General features: G+C 40.4%; 1 protein-coding gene across 6 annotated transcripts in view; it reads left to right on the forward strand.

Annotated features, from left to right (window-relative positions):
* DOCK3 (dedicator of cytokinesis 3) overlaps positions 1 to 16418 on the forward strand; it is a 499318-nt gene that overhangs the window by 429611 nt on the left and 53289 nt on the right. For 5 of the 6 annotated variants that reach the window (XM_074283356.1, XM_074283357.1, XM_074283359.1 and 2 more), the window contains 5 exons: positions 930 to 1015; positions 3632 to 3658; positions 3777 to 3872; positions 11554 to 11614; positions 12303 to 12396. In XM_074283356.1, coding sequence (XP_074139457.1) covers positions 930 to 1015; positions 3632 to 3658; positions 3777 to 3872; positions 11554 to 11614; positions 12303 to 12396 — 364 coding nt within the window. The remainder of the gene's footprint in view (positions 1 to 929; positions 1016 to 3631; positions 3659 to 3776; positions 3873 to 11553; positions 11615 to 12302; positions 12397 to 16418) is intronic. The other variant, XM_074283358.1, reaches the window with a different exon arrangement.

Consider the following 16418-nt stretch of genomic DNA (forward strand, 5'->3'; position numbering starts at 1 on the left):
GATGGGAGCATGTACTAGAAGAGGAGCAGTGGGACTAAGACAGAGGGAACATAAGTGAAAGATGTTATAGAAGGAGATTCCTCAGTAAACCATAGTAAATCATAATAAACTATAAGAGGGTGAGGGAGAAGAAAGTCAAAAATAATCCCAAGATTGGAAAGATTTGATTTAATTTCACATATGACCAATCCCTCTTTCGATTTCAGTGTTGTAAAAGGCTAATAAACAGTTACTGCGCATTATGTCCTTGAAAGGAATAGTTTGTGAACAGAGATGCTATTGCACCTCATTTTTTAGAATTTGGGGAAAAAAATTCATCACCTTCAATTGACTTATAAATAACAGCAGCACAAAAGATTTTAGATCCAGTGTGTTTCTACTTTGTGGAAAGAGGGCTCTTCAAGGTGAATTGCTGAATGGGAAGTTCCACGGTCCTCTTATTCTCTCCTTCATTCATATAATCACAACAAACTAATGTCAGCAATTATGCTGTAGATTAGTCTCCCAGTGAGCTCTCCTTTATGACTGGCTGGTAAAAGAGGATAAGGTTCCAGCCAAATTATTTTTTCACATAAAGACAGTATATGGATATTGTTGCAAATGAAAGAAAACAGCTTAACAAAACCTTCTTTGAGAACTAAAAATGCCTTTCTTACCAGACTGGGCTTGTTTTTTGCCTTGATTTAGGGAAAGGATAGCTGGCACTTATATAGGTCTCATCTTTCAGTGAAATAAACAGGGCAGGTGGTATTCCAGACTCAGGGGCATGGTATTGTAGTGTTATGGAACAATCTGGCCCAACTGGAGTTTGTTTGGAACACGAAAAACACCACGAAGAGAACAAAAGCCAGGAACAACAATTCCCACATAATGGTGGCTGAATTTTTTTCCCTATTGTCCTCTCCTAAGAAATCTCTTCTTTCCTCTAGGTGGAAGCTGAGCTAATCGATAAACTGGATAGCTTGGTATCAGAAGGGAAAGGAGATGAGAACTACAGGGAGCTCTTCAGTCTGCTGTAAGCCATGTCGACCCTCAATCCCCTTGCGGGCTCAGGGTCATTCTCAACATCAGAAACAGTCAGAAAAAAATCTTAGTTTTCTCTCAATAAGGGTGGGGACTCCGGAACTGGCCTTCCTCTGACCTAGATAGAATGTAGACAACAACTGGTGACTTATGTGATGGGTTTAACATTCATACAAGACAATTGTTGTTTTGTCTTAATTGCCTAGTTATATTTCCGATATCACATCACTTTGGCATTTGTCTCATAAGAATTAACCAGCTAAATGTGTTTATTTCATATTTCTATACCCCAAAAAAGTCTCTCTATTTTAAAGAGAAAGAGATTCTTTGCTCTCTAGGACAGTTTTGCATTATTGTCCTATATCTATGAGAGACCAGCCTACGGTCTTCAATTCTTCCTCTAAGGAATGGGATCTTTCTTGTAGATAGTGAGGAACTTCTGCTACTAGACAATGATAGCTAGAAAGCTATCACTAGAATGGACTCACATTTTGATCATAGCCTAGAAGGAGATTTATTTTGTGCATAATTTACAAGGATTTTCTTTTTCTTAGGGGAAGGAGTGGGGGGTCAAGAATGGGAAATGAGGAAACTAGAGGGAGAGAAGATAAATCCTTGGTAATTGAATTAAAAAAAAAAAAAGACTCGAGTCCTGGGTTTTTGAAGTTTTGGTCTCTAACCCAAGTTTTGCCATTCACTGTTTAAATTTAAATGGGTAAGGCCTTTTCCCATCTCTGGGACTCAGGTTCATGATCTACAAGAGGTGATCCGACCACACATTCCAGGGTTTTTATGATTTTCTCATTGGTCTCTGTGCTGTAATAGGAAACATCCTGCCAGGTAATATGCTAGGAAAGAAGAAAAGATCTTCTTTCCCTGAGGTCTCCCACTTAAAGATAAGTGATAAATGATGTTGTTTTTATTATCCTAAAGAATGAAAAATAGAAAACAATTACAGCAAAAAAGTTCCCTCTCATCTCACTTGTGGTTTGAAATTTGAAGGTTTTCTTTACTTAAGTGGTGGTGTAATTACAAGCCAGAAAGCCTTTTGCTGAAATAGCAAATATGCAAAAGTTGTTCTTTTTTGGACCAGACCTGCGATTTCAATGGTGCAGGATGTAAGGAAACTCTCCCTGCCATAGATCAGCACCTGCCCTGCAGTTGGGATGGTCTTCCAGAGTTTCCTGAGATCCTAAGAGGTTAAGTGACTCAGCCAGAATCTCAAAGTCTCTAAAGGTCAGAGGAAGACCTTAAATTGAGTCTTTCTGACTCTGAGGCCAGCTTTCAAAGCCAATTTTCCATGTAAACATATTTAATTTCCCAAATTGTTGATTGAATAAATACTATGCAGTAATTCATTTGAAGATCAGAGAATTAATAATGATTTGTAAAGGTTAGAGAGGACTTGGATTCCTGACAAGATCCTAGAACATACGACTGAAGAATGATTTGTTGCTTCCCACAAAATGAGAAAAATGCTTTCTGATCTTTAGCCTACCCAGTGTGTCAGAGACTAAGACAAACCTCTTCTTTCCCAAAGCGGACATTTCTTTAGTGCCTTCTTGCATGCTTCTCCAGGCAGCAGGGGAGTGCAGAACTCCTCAGAATGTTTTTTGTGAAGTAATGCCAATATTAGCTTGGGATAGCTCTGAATATGTCTATCATTGTTCTCTCATTCTCTCTCTCTCTCTCCCTCTCTTCCCCCTGTTTCTCCCCCTCCTATTTTTCTCCCCTTTTTCTTCCCTCTTTCTTCTTCTCTCTTCCCTATCTTCACTTTCTCCCTTTTCCTCCCTTTTTTCTTCTCCCTCCTCTCCTTCCCCTCTTCTACCTTTTTCTTCCTCTCTCTCCCTCTTTGTTCCTCTCTCTTCTTTCTTTTGTTCCCTTCTCTCTCTCTTGTCTCTATCTTCTTCCCCCTCTCTCTCTTCTCTCTTCTTTCTTTTGTTCCTTCTCTTTCTCTCCTGTCTATCTTTTATCCCCTCTCTCTCCCTCTCTGTTCCTCTCTCTTCTTTCTTTTGTTCCCTTCTCTCTCTCTTGTCTCTATCTTCTTCCCTCTCTCTCTCTCCTCTCTTCTTCCTTTTGTTCCTTCTCTTTCTCTCCTGTCTATCTTTTATCCCCTCTCTCTCCCTCTCTGTTCCTCTCTCTTCTTTCTTTTGTTCCCTTCTCTCTCTCTTGTCTCTATCTTCTTCCCTCTCTCTCTCTCTCTCTCTCTCCTCTCTTCTTCCTTTTGTTCCTTTTCTTTCTCTCTTGTCTCTATCTTTTATCCCCTCTCTCTCCCTCTCTGTTCCTCTCTCTTCTTTCTTTTGTTCCCTTCTCTTTCTCTCTTTTCTCTCTCTCTCCCTCTTTTCTTCCTTTTTTTCTCTCCCTCCCTTTTTCTCTGTTGGTCTCTTTTTGCTACTCTTTCATCCCTTGCACTCTCACCATTTCTGTCTCTGTCTCTGCTGTTCGGATCCACACTGTCCCCCCTAGGTGTGCTCTGAGCCCGTCTGTTTTAGGGCACAACTCTTGTGCTTATAACCTTTTCTGGGGCAATGGGAGAGGACAGCGGATCTTCATTCTTTGCTATCAGCTTAGTAACCTCCTTGTCTTTGCTTCCTGCTGCGTGGAGTAGAACTCAGCTGTTTGGGCCCTACCCGAGGTAAGGCTTCCACTTGGTGAGTCTGCTGTCTCCCAGAGATGGGCGCTCCCTCTGTCTCTCTGCTGCTTCACTGGGATGTGGAGTACAGTCTCATGAGCTGTCCTTTTCTCTCCAACAGTCTACTAGAGAAAATTGAACAGGAAACATGGAGAGAAACAGGCCTCTCATTTGTCACTTCTGTCACGCGTCTCATGGAGCGCCTCCTTGACTACAGGTACTCTTCTACAACACAAGTCTGACCTTTCTGGGCTAACATCTCATGACTTTTAAAATGATGGCTAATGCCCTTCAGAGAGAACTGTCTTTATCAGTAATGGAAATCACCAATCAGGATTCTGTTCCTGACACACAAAACATATTCTTTCAGGGTTAATGCAGCCTAGGGATGACTAAAAATAACCCCTTAGGTCTACCAGCACTTTGTGTGGTCCTTATGCAATTGTGTCCCAAGTGAAAGAAATGAATAGTGGAATCAGTAGAAATCATGAAGGTGATGGGGAGGGGCGGGGTTAACAGGCTAGAATATGAGTAATCTGTCTCTTTGTAAAAAAAAATAAAATAAAAAAATAAAACTGTGGGGAGGGGAGCACTGGGAGGAAGAAGAAAAGGAGAGCAGAGTCTAATAGGACAGGGAGAGAAGGCAAATTCTGCATGTTTCCTGAATGCATAATTGCCTTGGGAATATAAATGGGCAGAAAAATCTCATCTGGTCCAAAATTGTGTACTCAGAACAAGGAACACTTGAGTTCTATTCAGTCTTCCTAGTAACTGCTTGCTTTGTGGAGTTTATCTTCTCTCTGTGTCCATTTCTACAGCTAGGGTATACTTGTTCATTATGTACCATGAAAATCATGAGTTCAATGCTTTGGCATCTTCACAGAAAGAAAGTTCTGGGTCTCCACATGATAGTGATGTTTTTCATGAAATCGCCATCTTCTGTCTAGTAACAAGCAAGGCTTTATGAAAGAGCTTCTAAGTGCCAGTGAAGTCCCTTAATTACTGTCTCAGCAGGGCTCAGGTAGTGGGAAAGGGCACCTTGGGGAGACAGAGGAAGAGGACATTGCTTGCTGAAGATGAACAGTAATAAAAAGATAAAATCCATCCCCCAAGTAGCAATTGCTGATAAAGAGATAAAATCCATCCCCCAAGTAGCAATCGCCTTCTCTTGGCTGCGGACATATGCAGGAGCAGAGGGGAGTACTTCTCAACAAGTGGACACAAGAGACAAAGAGGTAGTTCTCACAGCCTGCAATGATTGCTGAAATGAGAAATGCCACAATGATTCAAGCAGGTGCAGAGTATGCAGGGATAAACTCATCTCTTCAGTTCAAGTCCACAAGTATTTATTAAGACAATATGCTAGATACTAGGGAAATGAAGAGAAAAAACCTGAAAAACTCTGCCCTCAAGAAACTTGTGTTCTACTGGATGAAACAACATACAAATGTACATAAACAATTAAAAGCTTTTCCAAGGAGAAGAAATAATAATAATAAGAAAAAAAAGCCATTGATTGGTGGGAAATCTTCACAAGAGATATGTCTGAGAAAGGTCTGAGATCTAGGGTATATAGGAGAAAAATACAAGTATATAAGATCAAGAATCTTTCTCCTAATGATTAGTGCTCAAAAGTGATCATTTTCAAAAGAAGAAATGCAGATGTTCCATAAGCATAATAAAGCGTGCTCCACATCATTAATATAATAAAAGAAATGCAAGTTATTTTAAAAATAACAATATATCCATAAGATTGGCAAAAATAATAAGAGATGCAAATATATCATGTAGGAGATACCATGGAAAGATAGGAACACTTTTGTTAGAATTGACCGTTCTGGATAACAAAGTAAACCTGAAAATCAGTATCCTATTAATATCTTTTCACCTGGTGATGCTGTAAATAGGCATATATTCCATGAAAATCAAAGAGAGAGTGAAAGATACAAAATATTTATAATAGCACTTTTTGTGGTAGCAAAGAATTAGAAACAAAATGAATGTCTATCATCAAGGAATAAGTAAACAATTTCTTGTATGAAAATATCATGGAATATTATCAGGCAATAAGAAATTATAAAGATGAATAATTCAGAGAAACTTGAAAGACTTGCATGTACTCATGAAATAAGCAGAACCGCTGATTAGTTTACACAATGGCTATAATAATGTAAAAAAAAACACACATTAAAAGACATCTGAACTCGGATCAATGTAGCAATCAATCTTGACTTTGAAAGTCTAATAATAAAATATCTTTCCCTTCCCTCAGAAGAAGAATGTTAGATTGTGGATGTAAAATGAGGCTTATAATGTTAATTAGAGATGGGGATTTTGGAATTCAGAGGTAGAAGAATGATAGAAATGGTGGGATACAAGATCTGCCCATACCATGAAGGGATGAAATGAAGCCAAATCCCAGTTTTAGAAGTCAAGGATGCTGGTGAAGTGAGAGGCCAGGACATCACAGCATGTCACAGAGACATCAGCAAGTATATTAAAATGCCAAAATATGAGGGATTTGAATTCAGAAAGATGAGTCTTTTTGACTCCAGGCCTGGTGCATTAGCCACTGTGCCACTTCACTAATCCCAAAAAATGAATGAAGTAACCCGCATAAAAGGAAGAGATTATTGACCAATGGTGGCCAAGAGGCAGTCTGGAAGTGAGAGTGAAGAGCAAATCCTGTAGTTCAGTGATGTAGCCCATGGCTTAATGGGATCCTAACCACAAACATGACCTCTATCATTTGATACTTCAGACTAATAAATAGAATTATCAAGGAATGGGACCTGGCCTTGGAGACCAAGTCTTCCTTTCATTCATTTATATTTAGGTACCTCCAAGCTCTGCCTAGGAGCCAGACAAGGGTCTCTCAGGGTCATTTTTCAAGCTTCTTCATTTTTTTCCTCATTGCTTTTCAGTTCCTTGCCTCTCCCACTCCTGCTGAGTCAATTGCTTGAAATGATAACCAACATGTTCTGTCACTATTCCATCTCTCCCCAGAAATATTTCCTCCTAGCAGGGTAGTCTTTCTGTCATTGGGGACACTAAACAAGAAACAGTCGAGGGCTTTGCCATAAACATTTCAATCCAGCAAATAAGTATTCAAGTGAGTACTGGTCGAAAAACAAAAACATGGTAACTGAAATTCATGGGTGTTTTCCCATCGCAATCTGGGCATACAAGCTATGGGCACATTCCAAAGGAAGGATAATGGACCTTAATTGTAGACTGCAACAAAAATTTGTGAACGGGGTCTTCAAAAGTCAATCAGACAACAAGCATTTATTAACATTTGTTATGTGCCCAGGACTACGCTAAGCACCGGGAATACAAATACAGGAAGCTTACATTCTGTTCTGGGAAGACAGCATAGAAAAGGGAGCTGAAAGGGATTGGGGAGATGCTGGCGCTTGGGGTATGATGTCCAGATTTCAGCTTGGTGAGAAATGAAGAGACAGCTAGCCTGAGTTTCCTCCTTAAATGAAAGTTCTAGGAGGAGCTACCCAATTGGAGGGAAGGGCTGTAGAGGTTAAGGGTATTTTGAGTTGTGAATTACAGGGGTCTTCCAGGATGAAGTTTTCTGGGGCATGATAGAAGAGTCTAGATGGTAACCTGATGAGAAGCAAAGAGGTTTTTGGTTTTATTTTTAAAAATCTTATTTTGGTCTTATAGAAATACAGATTTCCCTGAGGATTTGAAAGCACTTTCATCTCTATAATTGTACATCAATGATCTTCTGGCTATCAGGGAATGGCTCTATTTCCTAAATCTTAGAACCAGTGCTCAAAAATGTTCAAGAAGTGTCCCAAGCAGTTACAAACAGAAAGAGACAAATCTGGGGAAAGAACCTGCTGAGTTTCTAGGGTTGAGAATCTTGATCTTGGGGGTCTTGGCTTTCAAGTTCCATAATTATCTAAGACATTTAGGTAAACTCTAAGGAACCCTCAGATTGAGAGACCAATTTAATCCAACCCGAGGTCTCTATAAGACAATAGCTAGCCACTCATGAAAGATGGTTCTCATATTCTGACAGAGAGGCAGTTAGATTCAGGGTACAAAGTAAACATTTTTCAGACAAGAAAAATGCTGGGTTTCATTTTTCTTGACTTTTTGTTTCAAGGATTTTGTTTTTCTTTTTTATTGTGAGAGTCAGAAAATAAAAGAGATAGAAAATAGATTTTTGCTCATTAAAAATAATTAAACTTGGTGGGGAAAGCAACACCTAGCCCATTCCAAACTAATAAAGGATAGAATACATTCAAGCCTAGCAGAAAAAGGGGAAAGTGGATTTGTAAAATTTGGAGACTGTTAAGAAGTTTCTCTTTTGTTGTAAACCTAGACGCATATTTTTATGTTCCTGAAGAAACATTAGCTATAACTATAAGAGGGAAAATTGGAAAGCACTGAATAGTAAACACGAGTGCTACTTGGCTATTCACAGGCATGGTAGATAGGCCCCTTGGGGTCCCACCTTACTAACAGTACACTTTTCAGTTTAGCCATCCAAGTTGAAAAAAAAGTCTGATTGTGGTCAAGTAGAAAATAGCACCAGGTAAAAATTTCAAATTATTTACAGAAAATAGAGTCTATTATTTGCCAGGTACTAGACATTCCTTCCTGTGGGATATGGGCTATAGGTTCTTGAACTAAGTCTGGGGAAAAAAAGGACAGAATGGATACTTAGGGCTCCACTTGAGCTAGCTTTTCTCAACAAAGGGCTGGTGTGATCTGATTCTGTGTCCAAAGACACAGTAAAAAATGAAGGCACAAAGTTTTCTTGGTGCAGTCGGTCCTTAAGAGAGTGCTGTGTGAATATAGATGGCCTTACAGGACTGGAGTATAACTGAAGAATGACTCAATCATCCCTGGAGGGGTTTGGGGTGGAGAGGATGCTCAGGAATGAATTGTCTGGTGATAACTGAACTTTGTTTATGGCTACATAGCAGCATTTACCTAAAATGCAGCTTTGAGAGGGGTCCTTAGAAATAATACCTTGAATATTCTTAATATATTTCTTCAGAAAAGATTAACCTCAGAAAACTTCCTCTGTGTGCCCTCTTATGTAGTCCCTCAAGGAGAGCAGAGGCAGGTAACTATCTCATAGTAAAACACTGAGTAGGGGAGATTAAATGACATGTCTCATGCAGCCAGGTGTCTCAGTGGATAGAGTGTCGGGGTTGGCGTCAGGAAGATTCATCTTCCTGAGTCCAAATGTGGCCCCAGACTCTTAACTAATTGTGTGACCCTGGCTGCCTTAGTTTCCTCGTCTGGAGAAGAAAACGACAAATCACTCCAGTATCTCTGCCAAGAAAACCCCAAATAGGGTCACCAAGAGTCGGATACAACTGAAACAGCCGAACAACAGCTAAACCTTTGGCCATTGCCCTTAACAAACTGCAGGCTGTTCTGCCTACCGTTTGTTAGCAGCCATGACAAATGAGAGCCTCATTAGAATTCTTTAACTTCATTTTACCCAAAAATATAATTATTCACCAGAATTCATGCCAAAGTGCTAAATAAACAAGGAAAGAGCTTTAAGCATTTCTCTTTCTCAGGTAGTGGCCAAAGAGAAGGCAATCTGAGGAAGGGTAAGCATGCACTTGGTCATCAGCCCTTTACATACAGGAGAGTTGGTCGTAGGTAACAAGTGCTACCCCAAGGGATCATCACCATTGTCAGGGTTATTGCTGAATCCTCCAGAAGAGGGAATGTTTACCTTCTTTCCCAGCCATGGAGAAGAGATGAAAGATAGCCATGTCTCCCAGCTGGAGAAGAGATGAAAGATAGCCATGTCCAGTGTGGAAGCTGCTACAGAGACTTGGTGGCTTTAAGAGATGCTCACTGTCCCACACCAGGGGGATTTTGAGTTCGCTCTCTCTCATTTTACCAGCTTCTTCCTTTCCTGAGGATATTCAATAGACTCTCTGAAGGAATTCTCTTCTTCTGTTCTTTCCTTTGCCTTCTGGGTCAAAACTAGCAAACACTGTGCTGTATCAGCATGTGTCTTTTATGTGAAGAAAACTCAATCTGAACTAGAGAAAAACAAGACCTCAAATTTACAGCTTGTTGCCTTGTGCAGCCTAGTGAATTCTGGTCAATAACAGGTCTCTAATATCTAGATGTTGATCAGGAAAATGCTATATAGTTTGCTTAGATTTTACCAAAGACTCTGACCAACCTATGTTGGATTTTTTCCTTATTTTTATTGTGCTATTCATGTGGGGAAATGTGTACTGCACCAGTTAGGTAAATTTCTAACTGACTGAATGACTGGACTCAAAGAGCAATTATTAATAGTCAACATTTGTCGGTGTTTACTTTGAAGATAGTCTCAGGTAGAGTGCCTCAGGGATATGTGACTGAGTCTGTGCCATTTAACATTTGTACTGATAGCAATGGCAAAAATGTCATGCTTATCAAATTTGGAGGCACAAAGCCTTCATAGAGTGAGGCAGTGAGGGGAGACAATTGACACATTGAATGACAGAGTCAAGATCCCAAAAGATGCTGACTAGCAAGAGTATTGTACTTTATTGACGAACAAGATGAAATTTAACAATAGTGCATATAAAGTCACTACTTGGTATCAACAATAATCGCTTTACAAGATGGGAAGATGTGACTAGACAGCAGTTTTTCTGAAAGAGATTTGCAGGTTTTACTGGCTCCCAAGCACAAGAAGAATCAACAGTTTCATAAAGCAACCAAGCAAGCTAATGTGATTGGAGATGCATAAGGAAGGGCATCTGGTTCTTGGGGGGAAAAAAAGTGGTATTAAGACAGCTCCTCTGGACTCAGTCCTGATCACATATCGGTTCAAGGTGCTGTATTTTACAAGCATCAGTGGAGAATAGCCAGCCCAGAGGACCTTGAGACCCATGCCATGTAAGAATCAGGCAAAGGAACTGGAGCCTGGAGAAAAGGAGACATAGGGAGGAAAGGATAGCTGCCAACAAGCATTCTGCTTGGCACTAGAAATCAAGACAAGGAGCAATGGGTAAAAGTAACAAGGAAACCAACCCTGGCTCAAAGAAGGAGGAACAATCTAACAAGTAGAATGATTTAGAAGCAGACAGGGCTTTCCTGGAAAGTAGGGATTCCCTCCCCATTGAGGTAGGTCTTTAAGCAAGGATTGGACAACAACTTGGGTGGCCATGTTGGAGAAGATGGCCTTGGTCAGGTTGAGCTAAGTGTGCATCCCGGCACAAGCTAAAACTAAATAAAATGAACTATTTCAAACAGGAACAAGTCCTCTCCCCACCACTTCTAGCAGTTGCTGGCTGCAGTTGTCATAGAATTACAGACTTTCGAATTAGAAGGGGTCTCAGAGGACACTTACCTCGTCTTGGAAGATCTCCTGGTGTATTTAGGATACCAAGAGGCATGTTGCTCTGCTCTGGGGTCCTTATAAAAATGTCTTCCTATATTGCGCCCAAATCAATGGAAAGCCAAGTCTCTCTCTTTGGTTCTGGGACCAAAGTGGCTAAGGCCAGGCCTTTTCTTCTACTTGCTTTATTCCTACAGGTTGGAAGGAATCCTGTTTTCTGAGTCATTGAGAGCTTGGTGAAAACACACTCAAAGGGGATTGATAGACCCCCTCTGAGCCTAAGCCAAGGTCAACAGTCCCTTTAATTGAAAGATCTGTGCCTCTGTCTATCCATAACTCAGGGATTTAGCCTTCAAGTTTATAGACCTGGCTGATAGTCCCTTAAGCTGTGCACATTTGTGTTTAGCAGTACTTCAAGATCAGCTATAGAGGGGCATTTGGCCAGTGGTCTGAGAGACCTAGAAATAGCAAGGGGGTTGGTAGCAGAGGCAGTTGTTGTGCAGTGATGATTCAGGCTCGAATTTTAGTTCTATTGTAAAAATCTCACTTGAGCTTTCTTTTCTAGGGACTGCATGAAAGGAGATGAAACTGAGAATAAGAAGATTGGATGCACAGTTAACTTGATGGTAAGTAGATCATCACTTCTCCCAATGTCTAGTCTAATTTGCCTAGATATCTCTCTTCTTCTTTTCTTTCTCCCCTCTCTCTCTCTGTCTGTCTCTCTGTCTGTCTGTCTCTCTCTCTGTCTCTCTCTGTCTCTCTCTGTCTCTGTCTCTGTCTCTCTCTCTCTGTCTCTTTCTCTCTCTCTCTCTCTCTCTCTCTCTCTCTCTCTCTCTCTCATGCTCTCTAGCATGTAATTATCATAATTTGTGAAGGAAAAAAATATTTGCTCATTATCTTTGAAATGAAGGAGCCAAAACCAGCAACCCTTCTTGTGTATATTCTCACCTGCACAGATGATGCTTCCACCTGGGACAGGGAAACTGTCAGCCCAGCTCTGCTGCACAGGCCCCAGGACCTACTCAATAGAGTTGTTAGTGAAGGAATATTTGTTCTGAACATTTTCTTTCCTCAACAGGCAATTAACATTCCGTGTGAAAGCTCTTCCATATCCTTTTCCTGCATCCCTCTCTCTTTCTCCTGGCTCATACCTGACCTCTCAGTGTAAATGCCCCTCAGTGAGAATACCCCCACCAGGACTCCACTAGTGTTGTTAGGTGGCTTGCACTGGACACAGGAGTGAGCTTAGAAACTGACTTCTTGTCCCAGAATTCCAGTAACCTTCTAAATAAGAATTTCATCTCACTCTTACAGAACTTTTACAAATCTGAGATCAACAAAGAGGAAATGTACATCCGATATATCCACAAACTGTGTGACATGCATTTACAGGCTGAAAACTATACTGGTGAGTACTGGCTATTTCTCCCGCCCCACCCCCAGACAAAGGGAAAAACATGGACAATTCTCACTGACAGACTCAGAAACTGGGGATAGAACAGAGGAAGGTGAAGAGTCAAGCCATGATTTCCAGCCACCAGGAAGGGTGTAAAAGGACCAATGGGTCCATTCCTCTCACTTTGCTACTCCCCTTCTTGGTATCCCAGCCATAATCTCATATTAGTGAGAGAGGAAGAGGCAAGGGAAGTAGCACAGTGTTAGAAATGAAGTGAAGGCAGAACCAACTTCTTCCCTTCCCAAGCCTTGACATTACTACCTCTCTACAGCCCCAGCTTCTCAATGTCTGTGTTAATCTGTTCTTTCTCTTCTCTGCTGCCCCACCCACTGTGTCCCCAAGGATGTCCTCAATCATCCCGGTGCATCATGACTCCATCTTTCCTTCTAAACTCTGTGACTCTGCCCCTGGACTTGTATGAGAGCAATCATTCTTTGTACTTTCCCCCAGGGAAAAAAAAGTAAAATCCAGAGCTTGACAAAATCACCATACAATCACAATTCTCATAGCAAACAGTAACCTCATGTTTAAAAAAAAATCCCAGCCCTTCTCATGAGGATCCCACTGTCATTTAGTAACAAAACAATTCCTGTATTTAACTGATGGTGGAGAATGTTACCCAATTTCCTGAGATGCCAAGTGTGTGTCTTTCTGCAAAATTTAAAGTTAAAATTATTGAAAAGTTGGTTAAAAGCCCAGGGAGCGGTTTTGTTTCCCTATATGCATAGCATAACATAATCTGATTTCTAATAGTCTTTCACACCTTACCACTGTGTTTTAATTCCTAACCTCAAATCTAAAAGAAGAAATAAAATATTTTCCCCAAAAGCTAAACTTGGATGAACGTGTTGTTCCAGAGTCCACTGTAAAGGTCAAAGATTTTCACTCTCTGGTCATTTTCCAGATCTCAGGAGAAGATTATTGTACATTTTAGGATGTCATTCCATGAATAGGAGAGCAACTGGCCAGAAATGAAACCTTAAAACCTCCATTTCCTCCCAGGCTCTTAGGACAGTAAAATAAGCTACTTTTTAACAGCACTAAGAGAAGGTAATAACAGGAGGTATTTATAGCTTCTGCTTCAAAAGGAGAAACTAGACAGCATGGACTGAGCTATATAAAAGGTGCTGGACTATGCAAGGGATACATGAAAAGGAGAGCCTGCCATTCCTGCCCAGAGGGTCAGAACTGAAGAAACATGGACACTCATATGAAGTCCTCAGCTTGTGTATGGAGCCCCTATTGCGTGGAGGCAATAGAGAGAAAAGAGGTTACATGAGCAGCATCCTGGCCAGACACCTTCCTCAGGGATGCTAAAGGGAACTGTTACTGTCCTCTGAGAATGATTTGTTGGACAACTAGAAGAATCCCATTTAGTCTGGAGAAGCAAGTTTCCTGAGCAGGAGACTTTGGAAAGAATTACCTTGCCAATTTTGGAACTTACCAAAAATGCTCAAATGAAATTGGAAGGGTTAGTTAGTCAGATTAATTAATAAGAATCCTGAACAGTGGCTCTAATTCAATGCGTCATCCCCTAGAATTTGGGGAACCACATCATTCCTCTGGTATTATTTTAAATACTTCTAATTTTCTCCTCTTTCAGTGAGATGGCACAGTGCCTCAGCACTGGGCATCAGTGTTAACTCAGGCCACTTGGAGCAGGGGACTCCCCGCTTTGGGCTATAAGCCCAATAACACAATAGCAAGCACTCACACCCCTTCATTTGGATGCCATTTTAAAAACCAAGCTATTTGGAAATGAAAGTGAAGAAGGAGAAAGAGTAATTTCCAGACAGTAGTACTGGCTGAGTGTGGGATTGGAAAGGATTGGCTCGCTTAGTAAAGATTAATAAAATACTCAATCAATATTAAATCATATTAGAGGATGCTAAGATGGGAAGAAAGACTGTGCAAATAAATTAGGCAAAGAAATCAAAGGAGAAACTAAAAACATTTTAATGATGTATCTCCATATTCAAAGGTGAACCTCCATTTCACCATTTAATTTATTGACAACAAACAGGAAAAAAATCCTATCCTATTCAAAAATATTGGAGAAAAAAGCTAGATGTTTTGGTATGAGTAGATATTTAGTAGCGAGCAAATATTTGTTAAATATCTGCAATGTGTAAGGCCCTCAGCTAGTCATTGAGAGAGAATAGAAAGACAGAAAGGAAAATCAGTTCCCTCCCTCAAGGAGCTTATGTTTTAAAGAGAGATGCAGCATGTAAACAGATAAATTAATACAAGGTAAATTGAGGAAGGAGAAAGTAGGTGGAATCAAGAGGTGACACCTGAGCTGGGTGACACAATGGATAGAGTGCCAGACCTGGAGTCAGGAAGACATCTTCATGAGTTCAAAGCTGGCCTCAGACACTTACTAGCTGTATGACCTTAGGCAAGATACTTCACCTCTTTGCCTAAGTTCCTCTTCTGAAAAATGAGCTAGAGAAGGTAAAGGCAAATCACTGCAGTATCTTTTCCCAAAAAAAAAAAACCCAAAGAGGGTCACAAAAAGTTGGATATGACTGAAAATGACTGACCCCAGGAGAACTTCCATTTCACTGATAGACTGAAGCTATGGATTCTTAGAAGGGAAGGAAATACATTCCAGGCATGTACAAAGGCCCAAAGATGAGGATGAAATGCTAAGCTGGGGGAATAGAAAGTAGGTCAGTTTATCTAGAATGTAAAATGCTTGAAGGGGAAGAGTAGAAAGTGTCCACAAGCAGATGAGTTAGATTGCACAAGACTTTAAATGCCAAATTAAGGAGGATTATCTTAATGTAGAGGTATTAAGGAGCTATTGACTGTTACACAGGGAATGACATAGTCAAACCCATGCTTTAGGAAGATTACGCTGGCATCTGTGTGAGGAATGGATTGAGAAAAGTGGAGGGAAGAACATAAAATCAGAAACTGAAAAGAAGTCATTTACAACAGTCCAGGCAAGAGGTGAATCAGGCCTTGACTAAGGTAGAGACCTTGAATATAGAGAAGGGGACAAATATGAGAGATGGAGAGGCAAGAAAAACAAAATTTGACTACTGATTGGATATGGGCTTTAAGGAAGAGTTAAGGGTTTAGGAATACCTCTGAGGTTGTATACTTGGGGAGCCTCAATGGTGGGCTTGGGGAGAAGATAGTATGGTATATTTTTGGACATGTAGAATTTGAGGTACTCATAGAACCATCCATTGGAAGTGTCCATCAGATAGTGTGGGTCTCATTGGAGCTCAGGAGAGAGAATTTCATTATGTAGTTCTGAGTCAGTGTATAGAGACGGTGGTTGAACCCTTGGGAGTTGAGGAGATCACCAAGAGTGAAGAGGGGAGAAAAGGACACGAAATAAAAGTGAGAGGATAATGATGATCCTGCAAAGGAGACAAATAAGGGGAAATCGACTAGTTAGGAGGGGAACCAGGATAAAACAGTGTCACAAAAACTGGCCTGTGATGCCATGTCTGTCTGTGGCCATTGTTCACCTGCAGGCCTAAGAAAGGTAAACCAGTATGAAGATATATTCTGATGGAAGTAGATATCTTCAACATAGAGAAGATCCAATTCAGTTCCAGTTGATCAATGATGGACAGAAATAAATACACCCAGAGAAGGAACACTGGGAAATGAATGTAAATTGTTAGCACTACTGTCTATCTACCCAGGTTACTTATATCTTCAGAATCCAATTCTTACCGTGGAACAAGAAAATTGGATTTACACACATATATTGTATCAAGGTTATATTGTAACACATGCAAAATGTATGGGATTGCCTGTCATCTAGGGGAGGGAGTAGAGGGAGGGAGGGGAAAATTTGGAAAAGAAGTGAATACAAGGGATAATGTTGTTTAAAAAAAATTACCCATGCATATGTACTGTCAAAAAAATTATAATTATAAAATTAATTTAAAAAAATAAGGGTAAGCCATCTAAGACAATTTCTGCTGCCTGGATTAATTGTTAAGACTGGA

This window comes from Sminthopsis crassicaudata, chromosome 1 (genome assembly GCF_048593235.1).
Source record: "Sminthopsis crassicaudata isolate SCR6 chromosome 1, ASM4859323v1, whole genome shotgun sequence".
Lineage (NCBI taxonomy): Eukaryota > Metazoa > Chordata > Mammalia > Dasyuromorphia > Dasyuridae > Sminthopsis > Sminthopsis crassicaudata.